At 43.1% G+C, this 21,433-nt stretch overlaps 1 protein-coding gene across 5 annotated transcripts in view; it reads left to right on the top strand.

Moving 5' to 3' along the window:
* drosha (ribonuclease 3 drosha) overlaps positions 1 to 21,433 on the top strand; it is a 187,978-nt gene that overhangs the window by 64,048 nt on the left and 102,497 nt on the right. For all 5 annotated transcript variants that reach the window (XM_077648049.1, XM_077648048.1, XM_077648052.1 and 2 more), the window contains 7 exons: positions 770 to 927; positions 2,875 to 3,003; positions 7,658 to 7,736; positions 13,310 to 13,417; positions 14,744 to 14,882; positions 16,014 to 16,234; positions 20,092 to 20,194. In XM_077648049.1, the coding sequence (XP_077504175.1) occupies positions 770 to 927; positions 2,875 to 3,003; positions 7,658 to 7,736; positions 13,310 to 13,417; positions 14,744 to 14,882; positions 16,014 to 16,234; positions 20,092 to 20,194 (937 nt within the window). The remainder of the gene's footprint in view (positions 1 to 769; positions 928 to 2,874; positions 3,004 to 7,657; positions 7,737 to 13,309; positions 13,418 to 14,743; positions 14,883 to 16,013; positions 16,235 to 20,091; positions 20,195 to 21,433) is intronic.

Genomic DNA, 21,433 nt, shown 5'->3' with positions numbered 1-21,433 from the left:
TTAATTCCTAATATCTTACGAGTGCCCGTGTGACAGGGGTATAAGACCCTCCTAGACCTTCCCTGACTTTAGCACTGGTCATAGCGCGCTGTGCTTGTCGGCAGCAGCTCAGCTAAGTGGCGGTTCTTCATTGCTCGGTCGGCCGCACTTCTTTGGAGGTGCTTCTCCATCGGCTATTTTCATGAAAAATGCTGCGCTCCGGAGTCGTCCAGCGTTCTCTTATTACAAGCATAGTTTTCAATACCCGTAAGCAGTGAGCCCATTTTGTACCATATGTCCACAAAAAAAAAAAAAACAGCGCGTTGCGGGGAGAAAACGCCACTTTGGTATTTTCGGCATTAAGGCACCATGTCCACATTTGTGAACGCGCCACTCTGAACGTCCACCGCAGCACTTATTCTTCGTCTATGACGATGAAAATTGGTGTGCCGTTTCTACATAAACCTATCGACACATTCCAAGCCCTAAATTCATGATCATTTGTAAAGATAGAATGCAAAAAGAAAATATTTAGTCGTCCCGTCAAAAAACGACGTGATGCACATATATTTTTTTTTTACAAACACATTTTGCTGTAGCTGCAAGAGATAGCGCCACAAACTTGATAGGAAGGGTCAAAATGGTAAGAGCACGGTATTCAAAGGTGAAAATTTGCCTTGCATACGAAAATAGAGGCTTAGGTCGCGTCCACATATGTGGACCCAGCGCCTGAAGGGGTTATGGTAGCAGATGATGCACTGAAAGCACTGTGTGTGCCTGTCCTTTGCAGGTGAAAGGCATGATTGTCGTGAACCCTGGCATGAAGCCCTGTGCCCTTCGTGTGGATCAACTGGACCGGGAGTTGTGCAATGCACAGGGGACCGTGTTTCCTGAGATTGTGCATTTTGGCATCCGACCACCACAACTCAGCTATGCAGGAAATCCCATGTGAGTATTCATCCTTACTTACAGTAAGGCCAGCAAGCACAGGGCTGTGAAAGTGGGTGCAGAGATGATTGCTTCCTTGTTATCGTTCTCTTTTTTTCACTCCTGCTACAAATGCTAAATTGGTTGTAAAAGGGAAAACCTTGATATAGGAAACTGTCGAAACATTTCAAGGTAATACCGTATAATCTCATGTAAGGTCCGCACCCATATATGGTCCACATCCCCTGTGTCCGACTAGATAATTGAGAAAAAAATAGACATAAGTTCTTTTTTAAATTCATGTGTGGGCTGCACCTTCAATATTCACACCTGAATTAAAAAAGAAAGTGCGGACCTTACACGAGTTTACACGGTATTTAAAATAAAAACATGAAGCCAGGTGCCGCATGTAGACGTAAGCCATTACCATTTGCATAAAAGCTTACATTTGTGTTTATCAATTCGTAGCCATTCTTCAGTGATGATGGTGTTGAATTATGGATGGCCTTGGAGCATTTTTCTTTATTATAATATAAATGCTACGCTAGTACTTGTGTTTATTATAGTTCATAGTAATATAATGCGACATTTTCTGCTTTGATGTCAGGCTAGAATGTCTTTTTTTGTATTTTTTGGTAAGCAGTTTTTGAAGGAAGCATATAGCAGTTCTGAGGCTAAATTGGGGAAATTTATGAGAAGGGTGCTGCATACGATAGCGCTATTTACTGTGCCTCTTCGCTCCTGTAGCCAAGTTGGCTATTGACAGCAGGTTTAGAAATTACTTTGATATACCGTATTTACACGATGAATGTAAGTCGACCCCCCATATCGCATTTCAGAGAAAAAAAAAAACTTGGAGGTCGTTTATGCTTGGTTTTTAATAATAGAACGCAATAGCATTACCCTGCGGCCACCGCTTATCGCCAGCCACTATCGGCTGCTGCGCACGGGCATGCCTGTAGGCACATTCCAAAACGAAAATGTATTACTAGTTACTGGACTGCTCATCATTAGTTGCTCCATCATCCTCACTAGCGCTGCATCATGACCGCTGCTGCGGGGCCAGAGCACGTCGTTCTAAAGTCATCGTGCAGCGAAATCCCGCACTTCTCAAACAGCCACATCAGAACATTGCGTGGAACAGCTGAAAATTTTGCCTCGCTGCAGCTGCCACATCTGTATCACCCGTTGCGAACGTCGAACTTAAGGCCTGGCACGCAGTTCGTTTCTTCGGCGTAAAGAATGGCAGCCAACTTGAATGTAGCTGTGAACGAGCGCCGGCCGCTTACCGGTCCCGGAGCACAAATGACGAAGCACTACATTAAAAACTTGTGAAACGCAGCCGGCAGTAGTCAAATCCGTCAGAGGCAGCGAGAAACTACGCATGAGCGGCGTCGGCTCTTCCGTCGGCTACCAACACTCCCCGGCGCTGCTGCCGTTCCGAGTGGCGGTGCTGCCGCTATTGGAACAGCGGCCCTTCCATCAACTATCGATGCTCCTTGACCACCGAGTGCTCATTTGAAAGTAAAAAAAAAAAAAAAAAACTTACAAGACCCCCATTAAGAGTAGAACGCGAATGTGTTCTACTCTTAATAGGGGGTGCCGGTTTGCTGCTTATCGACAGCCGCCATCCGCCACCGTGTGCGGGGAGGGGATGCCGGTTCTGCACGTTGACATAGCAGCTGCTCAAGGGCAGCACCAAGAGTGATGCGACGGAGCGGCGCAGCAAAAATGCAATCTCGCTGCAGCATGCCTGATATCTCGTTTGTCTCGCCTTTATTATGGTGCCGTGCTTTGGTTTTGATTGTAAGTCGACCCCCCCACTTCGGATTTTCAAAATTCGAAAAATAGGTCGGCTTACAATCATGTAAATACGGCATTAAAGACAATTGCCGAGACACACAAGATGGCTCAGAAGTTATTTATGGGGTATTAAAGTGCAAAACTGTTTTTCAATGCAAACTTCAGGTACCAGAAGGCATGGCGTGACTATGTCAAATTCCGGCACTTGCTGGCAAACAAGCCCAAGGTGCTCTATACAGATCGCCACAAGCTGCTTCAAAAAGAGGTCAAACTTCAAGAGATGAGGCTCAAGAGGTGAGGCCACTTGGGAATGGCATATGCAGTCGAATATGGTCAAATGGCTCTGCTCTCAAGGAGGCCTGATAGGCAGCTGTGGCATGTGCGCTTTCTTACGGAGGGTCTTAATTTTAGACATGCTTATACAAGAGTCCACATAATAATGAATACATAAGCATCATTTCAGTTGTTTTGGTAACTCCACCAAAAGACAATAAACATCAAAATATCAAGGTTCCATAGTCTAGATATTCAAACAAAACATATAACATTGTTATTAGTCAAATGTTTTTGGGGAATCCTCTTAGGTGGAGTGGAACGCTTGGGGTATTTCCCTAAAGATTGGGACAACAACATTCCCACTTCTAGTTGGTTGTTGATCAGTTCGCTCTCGTTCAACCATCTGCTAGCCATCCTGGTCAGCTTAGCTGCTAGAGCAACTGCTCTGGACAGGTAGTAGTCCAGGGTTCAGTCTCCGAACCAGGACAAATGTTTCTTCAACTATGAAGCTTCTTAGAAAGCTGTGTAAATTTTCTTTATAGCCATATGGCTGTGCTGTAGTAATCGCACCCTTATAACACCGCTATTAGAAGAAAGATCTTTATTTTGGAAGTTGTAAGGTACTATACAACTAGTCTGAAGTTTATTCCGCTGCTTGAGTTGTCTTGTTTTGAAGTGCAACACAGCATAGTGTCACCAAATTGCCCTGTTGCGTTGTGTTGTGTTATTGTGTTACTATGTTAGGCATCGCACATTTAAGCGACTGCAGAATTCCCATTCTTTAAATGCTCTGCACACTTTTTTTTTTTTTTTCAGAGTGTTAATAGGCAAACGCTTATGCTCACTCCAAAGTAGCAAATTAAGATATTGTAATTTGTGAACTAAATCACCAAATCAGACATTTCATTTTGTTCCCTAAAGCTTTGTAACCAGAAATTTTTTAGTAGGTTTTTTTTAGTGATTAAGAGAGAGAAAGGTAGAGGGAAAGGGAGTTGTTATTGTCGTTTGAATACTTGTTGGCTAAATGCAAAATAATTTATTCTTTGTGCAAGGATAAAATACTTGCATCTGTGTTGAAACAAGGTACATAGTCACACAAAAAAAAACTTGCTAAAATAAACTTTCCATTTCTCTACAAGAGTTAGCTGCTACGCTAGTTGGTTGTCAGACATAATAAAAAGATTTTAGCGCCAAGACGTACTGCACACAAGAAAGAAGACAACACGGGCACTTTCCATTTCTCACATTTACATGTTCACAGCTGCAAACTTGTTCTTTAGAAGTATGTTAGAATTGGCTAAACCGAATGTATTTGTTTCAGCAGATAGCATGAAAATGCTATAATCAGGGGTACAATTAATGCTGAAATAAATGTGGATTGTGTTACAGTACAACACTGTTAAGGTGCACTTGCTTAAGTGGAAGTTTCACTTAGGACTTGGAAATCTGACTCAGCTTCCATTAAACCTCATGCATTTGAGTCTGCTTATGATGTGGTGGCTTATTACGAATGTCTAGTTTAGGGCGTACCCATCATTGTGCACGAGGCTGAAGGGGTCTCTTGTAAGCAGTCACAAACTACAGCGTGCATTGCAAGGAAACTTACCCGTGCTCCTAACATGTAGATTGTAGTGACGTGTTGATACTGAGACAGCGCAGCATGCAACAAGCATGCTCGCGGCTGCTGGCATACCTGAATGGAGAGTACTGTCTCTTTCCATCGTTGGAGCCATCACCCCATTCGCAGACGCCGGTGGCCGTGTGGTCATAGCCCAAGCCACGTTATTGGCGTTGCCATACATCACATGTTTCCCAGGCCTAGTGCTTCCGAAGTGACATTCTTCCCCAGTGCATCTCACGTAAGGGCAAAGCTCCAACGTTGGCCACCATCAGCAATTCCACCCATGAAGGGGTTTCTGCAGAAGTTTTGCAGCCAGAAAGTGCTGTGGAAACTGTCACTTTTTGCAAGTTTATAAACACATGCAGTGCTGTTGGGACTCCTCCAGCATGGTCCAAAAGTAGCATTGTTGCCTCTATCACTGACGAAATGTCTTTCAATGCCAGCGACGCTTACAGAAAAGGTGAAGATAGTCCGGGCCCTACCATTGGGGAAACTATGTGCGCACCAGACGTGTTTAGCCTGTTCGCCCAAATGCGAGGTCAATAGGGCAGTTGGGACACGGTTTAATCCTTTGAGGGTTTTTGGCATATATATACAGTGGGGGTTTTATGTCCCGCAAGGGTCTTTGCCGTGCAGGAACGATTTCAACCCTCTGTTTCAAATTTCGCGCCATAATAACGATGCATGCTCACTGGAGGATGCTGCCACCTCCTAGTACTTACAAGAAGCATTTGAAATTTGATTGGGCTACCGTCTTGCAGAGATTAACAGAACTGATTTCTAGCTTCAGCGTGTTGCGTGACTTATAGGATTTGGAAGTTGTCACTTCAGAAATGAGAACATGTACAAATTTTTCTTTCCGTTTGTGAAATATGAACTTCAAAATTCTGTAACTCAACTTCTATGATAGCCAGGATGATAATTTTACCCTTATTGCATTACTTGATGTCAAGAAAAACCAATGGCATGCATTCTAGCAAGTTCCGTGCAACAAAATGTCTTGAAAGCTCTTGGCGAAAAGTTGTATAACATAATACTTAAGTGTGCAAGGACTTGCTTTACATAAAATTAAAGGACATCATCATGCAAAAATACATATTCTTTGGAGATTTCATAAATGTGACTTCAACAAAAGTTTTCTAAGACCCTCTTGGGTGTGCTGCCACTTCGTGCATAGTTTTTCTGTGGTCCTGTGTGGTGCGCCTTAACGAAGTTTCACTATACTTGCCAGAATTATGTTTTAATGAGGCTTTTAAATAAATTGCACATAAAGAGTAGTCTGTTTGTTGAAGTAGACTCTATCCTCCAAGACAAATGCAAAGAGACTGGATAAATTTATTGACAGCTTCAGGAGGTTAAGTGAAATGCTCTAGGCATTATGTACTATCTAAAGCTAACATTATGGTTCCTCAGAATTGTTGTGTTTAATGTTTTTTCTCAAATGTACAGACTTGTTAATGGACTCCAGAAACTATGTGGGTGATGTACTATTTACTAACATACGTTCTGATGTTGATGTGATGGCGTACTTTTTAGTGTCAAACAGAATGTGTGATGCTGGGGAAAAGCTCTCCTCTTTTGCCCGTGAATATATGTGTTGCTGTGTGTTTTGAGGGACCGCCTGAAAAAACAAGACCATAGAGACAAAGGGCTCTGCTGAAGCAATCCTTTCTTGCAAGAATTCTTTTAATCTGCATCTCTTATCAAGAGAACTACAAGGACAGAATATTCCTTCCCTTAGTCTGCAACTTTCCTCCTTAAATCATTCGGCAGTCACCTGGACTCTGCCCTGTAGACCATGTTTCATACTGTGATGCAGAAGTTGTCCACATCCGACTAGCTGGGGTTGGGAACATTCTCATGTATTTTGCCATATTGACTTTTTTCACCAGTATCTATTATTTGCAAGCTGCCGCTTTACAATGAACACTATGTGGGCAGCTGTGTGTGCATCCTGTGTAAGGTGAGGGAAGGGGCTTATTATGATAAGTTATTCAGACAGTTTGGGTAGGCAGAAAACTGCTGGCATGCCAGTGCTGTAGGCTGGCTCAAGAAGGAAGCACCTTTTCTGTTGGTTTAAATGGCATAAGTGATTGTCAAGTGGCTCGTCTGCAGGTGTAGTTGTAGTGCTAGCAATATGTTAGCCAGAACCTCCACTTGGTGGCTTTTCAGTTCACAGCAGAGTAAACTTTTTGGCGAAACCATGTCCTTGTATGTCTTGAAAACAGTGGCTTTCAGCAGCATGTGCTGACCAGCAGATGACATTCTCTAAGCCAGTGTTGAGGAGCTGTCTTGTGTAATGGGGTTTGTCTCTCATATCTCTATTCTATTTGTATTGGCAACGGCGGGCGAATAAATTTAACTTCCAGACTCATTTTGCCAGTGCTGCCGCGAGTGACCTTGTTCATCCATCAGACATCTCTTGAGGAGGAACGGGTTAAAACATGCAGTGTTGTTGCTGATTGGCTGAGGGTAGCAGTTTTAGTGAATTACTTCGAGCATGTGAACTGTCCATAAGGCCACCCGCCTGGCTGATTCTGTGCATTACAATATGCCACAATAATTTAATGATTAATTTAAAGGAAGTTCAGGCATAAGGGTGATGCCGTAACTGGATTGTTAACCTGAGCGCAATGGGGCCTTAGTTCTTGTATAGCAGTTACCATGTCCATTGAAGACTGTAGGGTCTCCTGTACACCATCACATGTCATGGCACAATTTAATTTCATTCTGTACAGTGTAGTCTTGTAAAAGTACTATTTATTTTGAGAGCTCATCAGGCATAAGCTGATTAAATTATTGCCTAAGGGTGGAGCATCACACAAATCAGGGACACATATTGATTAGGGTTCCACTTCATGTAACTCCATTTGCAAGGGCTCTGTTTGGCGAAAGGAAGTTCAAGTTATCACAGCATTGGATGTGGGGTTTAGAAGTGAGAAAATGTGGTCATGTACTGTTTCATCCTTTCAGTTTGTCCCGATCAAGCTGAGAGAGTGTAGTGATTGGTTGCCTAGATATGAAGCTTTTCTTTTATTGTGTCTTTATTAGCAACCTGAAGAGGGATGTCACTGTGGTAGTGAGCAGCAAGGGCTTCTTTCGGACAGGAATCATGTGTGATGTGGTTCAGGTATGACACTTTTTTTTATTCTACTTTGTTCTTTTTGCACTGTACCCATCATGATTTTTTTTAATGAACCAGTCATACATGGGAACAGAATCAGTACAGCGGTTATGGGCTTTATGCATTGTGCTGAAAACGTTTGCATTTATTCTTGGTTGCTGTTACAAACGAAAAATAAATCCAGAAAAGACCAGGGAGTGATAACTGGTGAAACTCTTCTAGTAAAGATTACAACAGAAGTTTTTGATCATCTGACTTCTTAAATGTATACATCTGTTACAAATAGATTTGTCATGTTGGTAGCAAAACGTTTCTTTTTTATTTTGTTTTGTATTTAGAATAACTCGGTGTTTTAGAATGCTTGTGTTTGTGTTCAAATGTCTGCCCGTCCTCCTCCTTCTTCTTTTGCATGTGTACAGTGGTGATGATCAAATAATGATAATACAGTAGAACCTCAGTAATTCAGTGTGGGTTAATTCTAAACCCCAGATAATTTCAAGAATTTTCATGGTCCCTAATTTCTTCCTTTATGTCTTTCTCTCAAACTCTCATACCGTATAATTCGAACCAGCAGTTTGCATCGGCTAGGTTAATTCGAAGTTCTGGGGTGCTGTGTGCTAACCTATAAATTTTCCGCCAACTTGGGAACACTCGAGTTCGACTGGTAACAGTGTTGCACTGCTTATATTAGGCGGACGAGCCTGCATCAAAGGGACACTGAGGACAATCTAAAGTTGGCCTGTATCGTGAAGGTGCCACGTTCCAATCACAAAGAGACCACTCTAACTGAAAACAGCACATTTATATGCTAGAAAAGACCAAGAAACAAAATGCAGATGTCACCACCCTCTGCCGATTTCGCATGTAAAATGCGCATGCCGACACCTATTTTTGGCAACGATCCCAGAGGCTACACTACTCTGCCATTCACTTAAAAATGGTGGCGCCCTATCCTTCTTGGTGAAGGTGTCAGGAGTTTGAATTGATAAGCGGGAAGCATTCTTAGAAACTGAATTGTCCTGTGTGCCCAATTTTTTAAATTTAAATTAAATTAAACGTTCGGCTCCCGCCTTTTTTCTTTAACGCAACGCTGAAGGGAGGAGGAGTCAACCAACATGTGGAGTGTCTTTCAGCCAGTCCCATGGCGGCTTGCCACTTCTGCCATCGGCGAAGTGATACGTAAATCAAAGAGTCCATGCGTATTTTTATTTCCATGGGCCTAATTTGCGGCTGTGTTGTCTGCGACTGAAACTATTTATTCCCAAAAACCTAAAAACAAAGCAAAGCTGCCACGGAACTGGCTGAAAGGCACTCCACGCGTTGGATGACTCCTCCTACCTGAAGAATTGAGTTAAAAAAAAAAAGCAGGAGCTGGGACATTTAATATAATTTAAATTAGTGAAATCGGCTGCACCGGACAATAATTTGGAGTTTCTAAGAATGCTCGGAACATGTAGATCGAGTTCTCGCGGTAAAAGACGAGTTCAGATTCCTCTTTAGTGCACCTTTAAGGGGGGACATGGCAAATAAAGGGCCAATTTGGTGAAAGTTTTTATTTCTCAATTTATTTTTTTCGTAACCGTAGGGTCTTCATCTGTCTTGTGATAAAAATTGTGAAATATGTAGTACAAATCTTGAAAATCATTTTTTTTATGTGTAGTTGTCGAAAATAGTAAGCGAATCAAGGTTCTGGTGGTCGGAGCGCATCGCAAATTTTGTGGGTGACTGATGAACGTGCACCACCATCTTATTATCACCATGAAGAGGAGAGACCAGGCGATCAGAACTGCCATTTGTTGCAGTGCTGCATTGCTCTGACGAAAAGGAAAATCATGCAAGGCGATAAATGAGGCAAACAAGGGAATAAACGTTAAGGTTGAATTTCTTAGCTTTCACTTTGTCCGTGGTTGCTTTCACTAATCTCTGGCATTTCATAATGAATGACAGTAGAATGATTGGTTTTTTATGTGTGAATCTCGAGATGTTGAGGAGTGCAATAAAGCTGTCTTTTTTTTCTATGTACACATGCAGTATTTTTTAAAGGTTATTTTTGTTCAAAACGTTTTCATGTAAATATGCACGCTGAAGTTAACTTTTATTTAAGTGAATACCAGGCATCTAAGAAAAGAACCGATAGCTTAGCAGGGCTTTTTAAACACGCTGACATAAAAAACTTTGGCACTTTCTCTTATTTTTTAATGCCCCATGGATGACTTTACGTTGAATTTCTTAGCTTTCACTTTGTCCGTGGTTGCTTTCACTAATCTCTGGCATTTCATAATGAATGACAGTAGAATGATTGGTTTTTTATGTGTGAATCTCGAGATGTTGAGGAGTGCAATAAAGCTGTCTTTTTTTTCTATGTACACATGCAGTATTTTTTAAAGGTTATTTTTGTTCAAAACGTTTTCATGTAAATATGCACGCTGAAGTTAACTTTTATTTAAGTGAATACCAGGCATCTAAGAAAAGAACCGATAGCTTAGCAGGGCTTTTTAAACACGCTGACATAAAAAACTTTGGCACTTTCTCTTATTTTTTAATGCCCCATGGATGACTTTACGGTTAATTGTAATTCCTCAACAAGTATGCCAGCTATCTTAAAATAGAAAGCACTTTTGAAATCACAATTAAAAGTTACATATATGTTCCAAACTTAGTTACGTTTTATACGTAAATAACGAAAATAGTTTTGATCCCCGCATCCCGCCTGAGCATGATTGTGCTTGACATCCCTTCTCTGTGCTTCCTCAGACCATGTTGCACGTGCGGATCTTGGCACTGCATTTAGCTCAGCAGGGCAAGTCCATCCCACGCAGTCTTGCCTATTGTCATGTTCAGTTTATTGCCCTTCGTGGGAGGGTTCATGTGCAGGTCGTGACAACTGCATGAACCATACATATATTTTATGTGGACAGACAGCAACGCCAATTTGTTGACTCGTACTTTATGCATTTTGCTTTTGCTCCCGCACATTGCTGGCTTCCTTCATGTTTTTGAACTTTGCGCCCAGTGTCTCCCCTCATGATGCCACACTTCCCCTCCTGAATCCAAAACCTTTGCTGCATTTGTCTAGTTTTGTACTCACTAAGATGGATGGAACTTGTGTGCCATTTGCACCATTTCTTCCTGCATCAAGTTTTCATTACCGTGCTACACCACAGCGCATGAATTGCACTAAAACGATGGTTGATGCTGGCCTGTACCAATCCAGAAATGTAGTGCCAGAAGAAGGAAAGCTTCAGCAACATACTTGTGTTTTTCTATGAGCCTTTTTGGTTTGTCTTTATCTGCTGATATCCTGTTTCAGAAGGCATGGTGACACCTCTTGTCTACAATATCTTTATTTGTACGCTCACTTTTTTTTTGTCTGATAACAAGCATATACAGGGATAACATATGCGTATGATAACTAGCACCTTCAGCAAATCATCAGTAAGGAGAAATATCAAAAGTGTCTTTGTAGCAGTGCTTGAATTGAAACAAAAATGCAGCCTGCCACAGCTCTACTTTCAGCATAACCTGCAGAGAAACACTAACTGAAAAAATGCAGGAGATTGTGGGTTGTTTCCTATCAGCTGGCTTGACACTGAGCAGCTGATAAGAGGTAGTTGTTTAAGTTAATTTGTGTGGTTTCATTGTTTTTGTGCATGGCTATCAGCAGAGACCACTGGCAGCTTTCTAAGCATGTGGTAAGAGCAGAATACTATAGTTAGTAATAGTTAGTAGCTAGCTTTTTCAGTTTTCTTTAATAGGCTTGCAACACCAGGAGTGATGCTCTGCCTACCAACCGAGTAAAAAAAGACGAACACCTGGAAACACAGTTGTGACCAATTTGTATTGGATACTGATTGGTTCCAGCTCTGTTTTCAAGTATTCCAATTGGTCATTTGCATATGGGAAAGAAGCTTATAGTCCAAAGCTGGTTTCCTTTGCAACAGCTGTGCTTTTTGCAGCTTCACCCTTCTAAATATCGTTTTAAAAGCATGTAAAATGTTTATTTAATGGGACCTACATATAAATTATTTAAGTGCTTTATGGAGAACTGGTGGGAGATAATAATTTTGAGTGCATACAGTCGAACCTGGTTGTAACGAACAGCATGATTTTCCAGAATTTGTTCGTTATATAAAATATTTCGCTGTATCCAAACCCGGTTGTAACGAATTTCAGTATCCAGTTCGTTATACAGGATATTATGAAGTCCAGCAAAAATGCGCCAACGAAAGTAATGCCACGTCACTCACCACGCAAATCTGCTCTGTAAACAATTTATTGCACAGCAATCTGCACCTATTTCCAGTAGGCAGTGATCTTGGTTTGCACAGAGCGCCTAGTAACGTCAGCGTGAATTACATTCTCAACGCGTGATAAAATGTCTATCAATTCAAGTCCGCTTCCTTGTATATCGGCACAGTAGTGGCGCAGCACGTCTGCTGCAGTAAGTGCTTCATGAAAAGTAGGGCGAGGGCGATCATCTTCCAACGCCGGACGCCAGCACATCAGCAACGATTTCTGCATCCAGTGGGCTTGCCGCCACCGCTACCTCGTCATCAACCATCGCAAAATCTTCGAGGCAGACATCTTGGGCCACAGTGTCAGGAACGCACGAGAGTTCTTCCCAAAGAGCGGCAGTGTCACCATCGTCTTCAGCTGCACTTGCGGCTTCCGAAGCCTCCTGGCACAGTCCAGCATGCTGAAAACAGTTCACGCGTTTTCACAGTTCACGCGACAAGCGTTTTCTTTTCTCTGCGCTTGACGCGGCAAAGAATATCCACTTTGGCGCAAAGCGGCAGGGCTTGCCGCTGCTTCGTATCCGTCTTCGAAGTAGACCAAAGGCAGGAGGTACGGGGACGCACCAATGGTCGGAATCGATAGCACCAGCACACTACGACGCATAAAGAGCAACCAAACGAATTGAAAGACTAAACGTCAACAAAGAAGACATGGAGGGTAAAAAAGAGGAGGAGAGTGGTAGGCAAGATGCGCAGTCAAAGTCACATTACCCTTTCTCTTTTCTACTGGCTAGTTTTTTGTGACGTTGTTCTGTCCGGTGTCACGATAGGCCTGGAGGTGCACGCAACGTGGTGAGCAGTTTCCGAATAGGAGCGCTGCACAGCAACGGGGTGAAGCCGGCAAAGGCACTGGGGGCTGTTCGACTGGTTCGTTGCTTCCCCCTCCACTCTCTGCGTGCTCTATTAGTAGTCATTTTTTTTTTCTTTCCCAACGCGCCCCGCAGCACAGGGGAAGGGAGCAGGCAGCGGAGCGGGCGCATTGAGGAACCCCTCGAGCCGGCGCGTGGCGCCCGTGGGTGATCGTCGACCGTGCGCTCATGTTCGCTATATACAATGTACAGTTCTTTATAGAAAGTGCATTCACATGAATAATGCTAAGACAGCTTCAAGTGTTCGCTATAAAGCATAATTCGCTCTACCCGGGTTCGTTATAACCGGGTTTGACTGTAGTAATGAAGACTACTGTTTGTATGTTAAAGTTGTTTAAGAAAGTATGTCTAGAGCAGTTATGCTTTTATTCATGTTCAGTACCATCTAAAGATCTTCATTTCTTTTGTCACACAGCATGCTCTGCTGCTTCCAGTTCTTGTGTGCCACCTGCGTTTCCACAAGTCTCTGGACTTTCTAGAGAGCATCATTCAGACCGAGTTTAAGGATCGGTACCTTCTTCAGGTGAGGAGCTTTGAATAAAAAATTGCCAGGTTTTTGTGCTCTGCTGTGTAACAAGCTAAACTCGACAAAAGCAATGCGCCTTGGTATTCAAAAGCTTCATGCTCAGGTGGTGGCAGTGGCAGCTCTGCATTGCCGGCTGTAGACTGCCCAGGCACTGTCAAAGCCTCCTACTATAGTCTTGCCATCGCAGAAGCTCTTGTCCACTGTGTTTTCCTGATGTCTATTGCCACAGACTTCTTTATGCTTGTTCTGACCTCTTCTTCTTATTTCATCTTTGTGGTCAACTTAAATAGCGGTGCTCGTAGTTCATCCAGTCAGAGATGCCAAATGGTCGCATGTTCTGTGAGTAGGGAGCACACGTGGACGGAGATGCATGTTCGTGGTGACTGTCACGGCACACGGTCATGTGACCACATGGTGAATATTCGGTGATGTGAGGCTCCTCCACAATTGGGCTCCTTATAACAGGTTTCACTGTGAAAAGGGAAGGTATGAGAAAAGGAAGAGGTGCATGGAAAGAAATGTCAACGTTTAGGTTTATTTTCTCTGCTTTAGTTTTACAAGTTTATATTTTGTATTATAAACATGTAAATATTATCCGCAGCCCCAGACTTTTTGTTTGACAGTATTCTGGGGTGAATGTTAATATGTGCATGTGTGTGTGTATGTTAGAGCTCATCTCTGCAATTGTGTGTGGACCACACCACTGACACAGCGAAATCTGCATGGTCAAACGGGGGTGTGCTTAGTTGTTTGTTTGCATGTAGGCTCAGCACTGGAGCATGTGTAAGTGATATGCCTCGGTGTGCGTGCAAGGCGTGGACTGTGTGCGCTACACATCAAATCTATGAGAGACTAGTGCCAGCCAATGTGTGCGTGGACATTTCTGTTGTCCGGATCACCTCATGCAATTCGTTTTATTATGACATCACCATCCATTCGAACTCTGCCTCTCCTTTTCTTTCCCTTGTCCTTTCCCCTGTGTGGAGCAGTTGGCTAGGGTCACATTACTGCTAACCAACTTCTCCATCTTTTCTTTCATTAAACTTTACTTCCTCTCTCCTGCGGTGAAGAAGTGACGGTAGTAGCTATACCACCTGCTTCTTCACTATGTGAAAGTTCCCTTCTCTGGCCATCTCAGTAACATTGTTTTGTTGTTAAATCAATGTGGGAGTTCTTTGGTAACAATGTGCTGAAGTTTTTAGTTAGCTGTCAATATAAAAGAATGAGTAACTGCGTGCACATAAGCTTGCTGCAGGCTGAAGACCAGTTTTCACTGTGAACTGTGTGCTGGCCATTTGTTTAGCTAGTTTGCTTTTTTACCAGCTGGCACTCACTCACCCATCCTACCGGGAGAACTTTGGCACCAACCCAGACCATGCACGCAACTCACTGACCAACTGTGGCATCAGGCAGCCAGAGTATGGGGATCGACGTATACACTACCTCAACACAAGAAAAAGAGGTATGTTTTTGATATCAAGGACCTCTTTTAAATCTTTCGCTGACACTTGTGAATCCCTTGGTAAAACTTAAAATGGAGAGCAGAGGAAACTTCGTGTCCTTCATATGAACTAAGCTAGTAGCTGTCTTCAAGCATTTGTCTTAAGTGTCTTTAACTGACTTACTTAAAGGGACTATGCAATGAATTAATTGAGATTACGTAAAGCAGACGACAGATAGGCATTTCATCACTCGTCACCCCAGTGCAAGATTTTTTGAGCTAACATCAATAACAACAAAGATATAGACAATTAAAAATTACACTCCTTCTCTCCCCCCTCAACTTGTACACGCGGGGCACCAGACAAAAATAAAGAAAACAGCTCTGGGACTGGGCCCCGCCAATGAATACGTCATCCGCTGACGTTCCTTTTGCAACTTCCGGTTGCCGCTTCTAGCACCCCAGCAACAGCATCGGCGGCATGATGGCGGCGCGCGTCGGGTTTCTGTGCTTGTCGTCTGTTGTAGTTAGCAGTAATGGACCCGGACCTCGAGACGCGACTGCTCCCTCTTACGGCCGTGATGGCCATCGAGCCCTATGCGTTCACACCGTACTGGCTGAACACCAGCGACGACAGTAGCGACTCGGCGAGCCACTGCGAGTGGCTCTGGAACTCCCGGAATTCCCGACAGAAGGAGGCGGCAGAGGAAAATTGAAACCATGTGCGCGAAGGCAATGCCCTGGCTCGCGCTTGCCCGAGAGGGTCGCGCGGCGGCACGAGCAGACGATTTTCACGGCTACCGGAAGTGTGCCCGTGACGTCGTGGCTGCCGTGGCTCCAGCGAATGACAGTGTGTGGTAGCCTGGTGACGTCATGGGTATAGTGACGTCTTTTTTCACGTTTTTAGTTTCAGAATCGGTCACTACGAGCACACCAATCGGCCCGCGAATTTCAAAAAACACGGTTTTTAAATATTCATAACAAGTTGCCAGCTCAGTTCCCGAAGACTCATACTTGGTGTGAATGCTTCCTAGCATCATTTCTAAGCATTGAAAACATTTACAAGTGACTTTTTATTCATTGCATAGTCCCTTTAAAGTAATTGTCTTTGAGAGCATCTTTGTACTCACTCTCATGTATCCTCCATTGCAGGCATCAACACATTGATCAACATCATGTCACGCTTTGGGCGCCAAGAGGAGACAGCATCAAGCATCAGCCATAATGAGAGACTGGAGTTCCTGGGTGATGCAGTCGTGGAGTTTCTCTCCAGTATACACCTCTTTTTCATGTTCCCTGACCTTGAAGAGGGTGGACTGGCCACCTATCGAGCAGCCATTGTCCAAAACCAGCACCTAGCTGTCCTCGCCAAGGTGAGCTAGGAGGACTTAATATCTGCTTTGAGTTTGTGGAGCAAGTACTTTTGTGCTAGAATTGTTCGGGAACCTCTATAAACTTTCTTGGCATATTCTGAGCGAAACTAAATAAATGTCAGGTGACCTCTGAGCCAGATAAAACTTTGCAACATGTCCAGCCAAATTGCTTATTGTTGTGAAATAAGCTTGCTGCTGAAGCAGCACTTTTTCAACTAACATTTCTTTTCCTTTTCTAAATTTAGTTATTAGAACCGTCGTTTCAGTGTTGCAGGTGATGTCATTTATAGCTTCTCATCAATGTTTGGTTTGACGAAAAAGAACAGCACGGGCACAGGGTGATGAAGGTGGACAACACAGGTGCTGTCTGGTCTGAAGACTGCACTGCTCTCTCCACCTTCTTAAACAGTTATTTTTTCCTTGCTTGCATGCATATGTGTCAGTGTTGTAGGCGTTACCGAAAAAAAGTAACTAAATACGTTACTCGTTACGCTAAGAAAAAAGGAACGCGTTACCGCCATACGTTACCAACAAAGAAAAGTAACGCGTCACCGTTACCAAAAAAAAGTACTGCACGTTACTTTGCCGTAACTTCATGGCCATAAATTTTAATTAGTGCGTATTCACCTTATAAACTCACGATAACAATTCCATACAGCTCATATTTCACACAAAACTGCTAGCCCAAAGGACGATTTTACGCGAAATCCTGATTTAACGAGAATACTTTGCACAAATGTGCAGGAGTTTAACAATGCTATAGTGGCATAAAGTTGCCTGTAGATTTACAAGTGATAGATTCTAACTCTGTGACACATGGTGAAGCCTTTTTCTGAATGTGACATTAAACACAAAATGACGCTACATCATCAATTCTAACTTCATAAAGGAAACACCGCTGAACTCTCAATAAATTTCAGGTAACTGAAAAATATGATGTTCCAAAATGCTCGGCATGCTTCCACTCCGTAGACACTTGTGTGTGTGAGTGGTTCGGGAAGAGGAGGTAGGTGAAAGCAAGTGTGTGAATGCGTGTTTGTGCACGTGTTTCGTGCTTTATGGCTATTCAGTCTTTTTTCTTAGTTGGGTGCGTCGTCAACAGCAGGTGTTTTCTGGCATGCATGCGAGCCGCAACAAAGGTCGTCGAGAGCATCTGTTTGTTTATTTGCAACATCAATTTAGGTGCTGTACGCTTTTTTTTTTTCTAAAAAAAGGGGGCGGAGTGGGGGACAACTGGAACAAAAGTAACTAGTAACGTGACACCTCACATTACCGAAAAATGATAGCGAAAGTACGTTACCCGTTACAGTTCCGAAATGGTATCTAGTACGTTACTAAGTTACCGTTACAAGTAACTGCGTTACCGGTAACGCAGTTACTTGTAACGCGTTACCGCCAACACTGATATGTGTGCACTGTAGGCTTTGTTTGGTTTGAACTGCTTGTGCTCCAGGTTTTTGCATAAACAGTGAGGGGCTTCAGTTATCGGAAAAGCATGCACAACTTGAAATTGCCCTTCTGTCTATGTAGCTGTTTGTATAAACCTCATTTTAACTTTCTTCTGAAGCTTAATTGTAACCATTGTGAACACAGGGTGGCCATAAATATTTCACAGGGAACATTTTTAAATCCAGTTTTCTTGCCGATAATTGTCTTTTTCTGTCGGGCATATGTCAGCATAACCAAAGCCTTTGATAACGTAAAACATGACGCAGTACTCACTGGACTTCAAGAAATCAGAGGAAACATACAACTACATCAAAGCCTTTCTATAAAACAGAGAGATAATCATGAAATTCCAGGACATTGAATTCCCTACAACCAAACTAGGGAGCAAGGGCACCCCTCAGGGCTCCGTCCTATCCCTGTTTTTGTTCATCATAGCAATGAGAGCACTTCCCCCATTATTAAATCGAATTCAAGACCTAAAGTTCAGCATGTACGCTGATGACATAAATCTTTGGATCAATAAGGGCAGCGACGTTGAGATAGAACAGAAGTTGCAAACTGCCGCAGACGTGGTGGCTAAATACATGGCAGACAGAGGTCTGTCCTGCTCCCCGGAAAAATTGGAATTTTTAATCTACCACCCGAGAAAAAAGAGACATAGACATAAAAATTATGGTAGAAAACACTCTCGTCCCGACAGTAGACGAAATAAGAATCCTGGGAATGTTCATTCAAGGCAATGGACACAACACAAACACCATTACGAAATTAGAAAACTGCGCGGCACAAGTCACGGGCATATTCAGAAGAGCCTTGCTCAGAGGCCACGGCCTAGAGCGCAGCCTCCTAAAAATGACCCAAGCTTACATCATTAGTTGCATTTGCTACGCCACACCCTTTCTAAACATTAAGAAAATGGAGCACGACAAAATCGACGTCGTAATAGGAAATGCGTGAAGCGAGCACTAGGACTCCCCATATCCACTTCAACAAAAAAGCTGGAAGCCTCAGTTTCACTTTACTATACCCGGATTTCTACTGTATCCAGGTTCACTATAGCGGGGTTCTACTGTTGTAGCATTGGGGGCTTGTTTGTAGAGGTCAGGTGCTTATGTGAACACTTCTAAACTGCGGAAATTTTTAATGTACAGTAAAACCTCGTTGATACTTTCCCGGTTCATACGATTTCCCGGTTCGTGCGCTCAAATTCGCGGACATCAAAAATGTCCCATAGAGTTACACTATATTTTTCCCGGTTAATATGTTCCCGGAAAACACGATTTCCTGGCAACTACGTTTAAAATTTCGACAAATTGTGGTCGCATAATACGTTTATTGACCAATCGCACATGTGCAAACAAACAAGTGGGCCGAACGAGGGGGGCACGCGACGTTTTTTGTGGCATCCACCCGCTGTGGTGGCTTCTCTGCAGTATGTCAATGCAACGAGGCGAAGCACCACCGCCACCATCACCATGAACAAAAAAAAATAATAAAAACGGCGCGCTAGCATTCGTGACGGCCGTTGCTGCGGGGACACGATATGAAGAGGAGAAACGCTGAGGTTATTTCGCGGTGCATAAGGGAAAGGAGGCGAATCTTCTACGAACTACAGCAATGCGCTTATATACGAACGGGCTGGGTCTGGGAAACGCAGCTATACACTGCGACAATCAGCCGCCGCGGTGGCTTTCTCACAATACTTGGGAGCAAAGGGGCGAAGCATCCGAAAATGACAATGAAGAAATTCTGGTTACTTTTGTCACTGCCGTCAACGGACCGGATGCATTACGAATTTCCTTCCACACTAAAGACAGCGTTCAGCGCGAACGCGGACTGAATTCAGCGAGCACTGGAATAGGATCTGTTCAGCTGTTGGGCCAAGAAATGCCCATCGACATTTTTATAGGGTGACTTAGGCAATAAATGTCTTTCAACCTCGTTCAACATTTACATTTCTCAAAATCAGGCGGTTTGGATCATACGTTTTCCCGCAGTTAAAAAAAAAAGAGGTGTCAACGAGGTTTTACTTCATGTGTACTATTGGGGACAAAAGTCTCCTGGACATGCGAGCTGCAACTGAAGTCCATGGGTATCTTATTAAATAATGTCCCCGGCTCACAATAGTGGAGGTGAAAGTTCAACTGAGTGCTATAATGTAGGGCAGTGAAATGAGTTGACAGCTGAAAAATGTCATACCTATCTGACAAGATCGCTTTTTGGCCTTGCGTATCCTGGAGGCTGCTGTCCTCTAAAAGTACATAGCAGACCTGTGTTAATAAGTTTACTCTTTGTTTGCCATTTGTAGTTTATGCATCCTGAAGAAGAGGCTTCTTGAAACCACATATCTTGTATATTTTTTTTCCCCTTTGTCACCATTTTATATACGGTTCTTTAAACCTTTTCAGAAACTGGAGCTGGAGAAATACATGCTGTATGCACATGGTTCTGACCTCTGTCATGATTTGGAGCTGCGACATGCCATGGCCAACTGCTTTGAGGCACTCATGGGTGAGAGCCATCTCCATGTAGAGTACTAGGGAAAAAAACTGTGGGCTCCCTTTTGGATAAATTTTGTTAAGCTGAATTTTCTGATAAAGGGAACTGTCTGGGGACCTTTGATTCTTGTCTTACAGATACGGTATGAAAGAAATCTGGTTCACATTAACTTTTTAACTTTTGCACATTGACCTTGCCTTTCATGTATGTTCCACAGCACTAACTGGCCAATTGGCTTTCATGAATGTATTCCACTGTACAAAAAAAAAAAGCAGTGCAACTACCACAGCCTAAAAGGAGGCTGAAAGTGCATAATGATAATATTCATGCTTAACAACTACTGTGATGATTTGGGAGTGATTTTAGACATATAGAAACTTTTTCTGAGTACGAAGGTAGTAAACTATCTTAAACAAACATTGAGCGGATGTCCCCTAATGTGACAAAGTAGCTGTTACTCCCAGGAAACTTTCTAAAACACACGACTGGCAGGTAGATGGCAAATGCGAGGTTGAAAATATTTACTTGAATAGATTCCTCAGTTTGCAAATATAGTTTTTTTTTTTTTTCTGAGTGCCTAAATGATAGGGAACTACTACTCCTTTATACTTGTCTTATTCCTAGGCCTGTACTGTGACTTTTTTGTTTATGATAATTGATCCTCAGTAGCATAGACCAATTTGATAAATGGTGTTGAGGCATGGTCTTTTCAAAAAGTATGTTGTTTGCAGATAAGTCTGTGCAGAGCCTTAGAAGCAATAAAACTGGAAAAGATACTCCACAGTGCACTTTAAATAATTGACTACAGCATAGTTTTACAGCATAACTTGTTCTTAGCTTGTTCCTCAAAAATGGGGTGTCGGTAGCGCCATCTACATAGCCTGCCTTAGGGCACCCACCGGTAAAATTGCATCTCCCATCTATTAGCTCAGCACCTCCACTCCTACACAGCACACCCCACCCCTCCCAGCATCTCCCACATACAAGACGACTGTGCTAACCTTGCTCTGTGGTCTAGTGATTACAGCTGAGGGAACCTCCCTCTTTAGGTGGTTCGCAAGCCATAGTATCACCAGGCACCAGAAGCACTAGGGACAACACTGTTTATTACAGGCTAATAAAAAAACACTAAAATGTAAAACAGAACCTGTGCATCTGTACTGCAATTCAAGCATAGTACAGTGCTCGCACTAGCGCAGCACCATGATAGCATCCGAGCTCCTCAACACTACATGGAGGGGCTGTTACAGC

The sequence above is a fragment of the Amblyomma americanum genome, chromosome 1 (genome assembly GCF_052857255.1).
Source record: "Amblyomma americanum isolate KBUSLIRL-KWMA chromosome 1, ASM5285725v1, whole genome shotgun sequence".
Taxonomy (NCBI): domain Eukaryota; kingdom Metazoa; phylum Arthropoda; class Arachnida; order Ixodida; family Ixodidae; genus Amblyomma; species Amblyomma americanum.
Note: the sequence above shows the minus strand (reverse complement) of the source record. Positions and strands in the feature narration are given on the sequence as shown.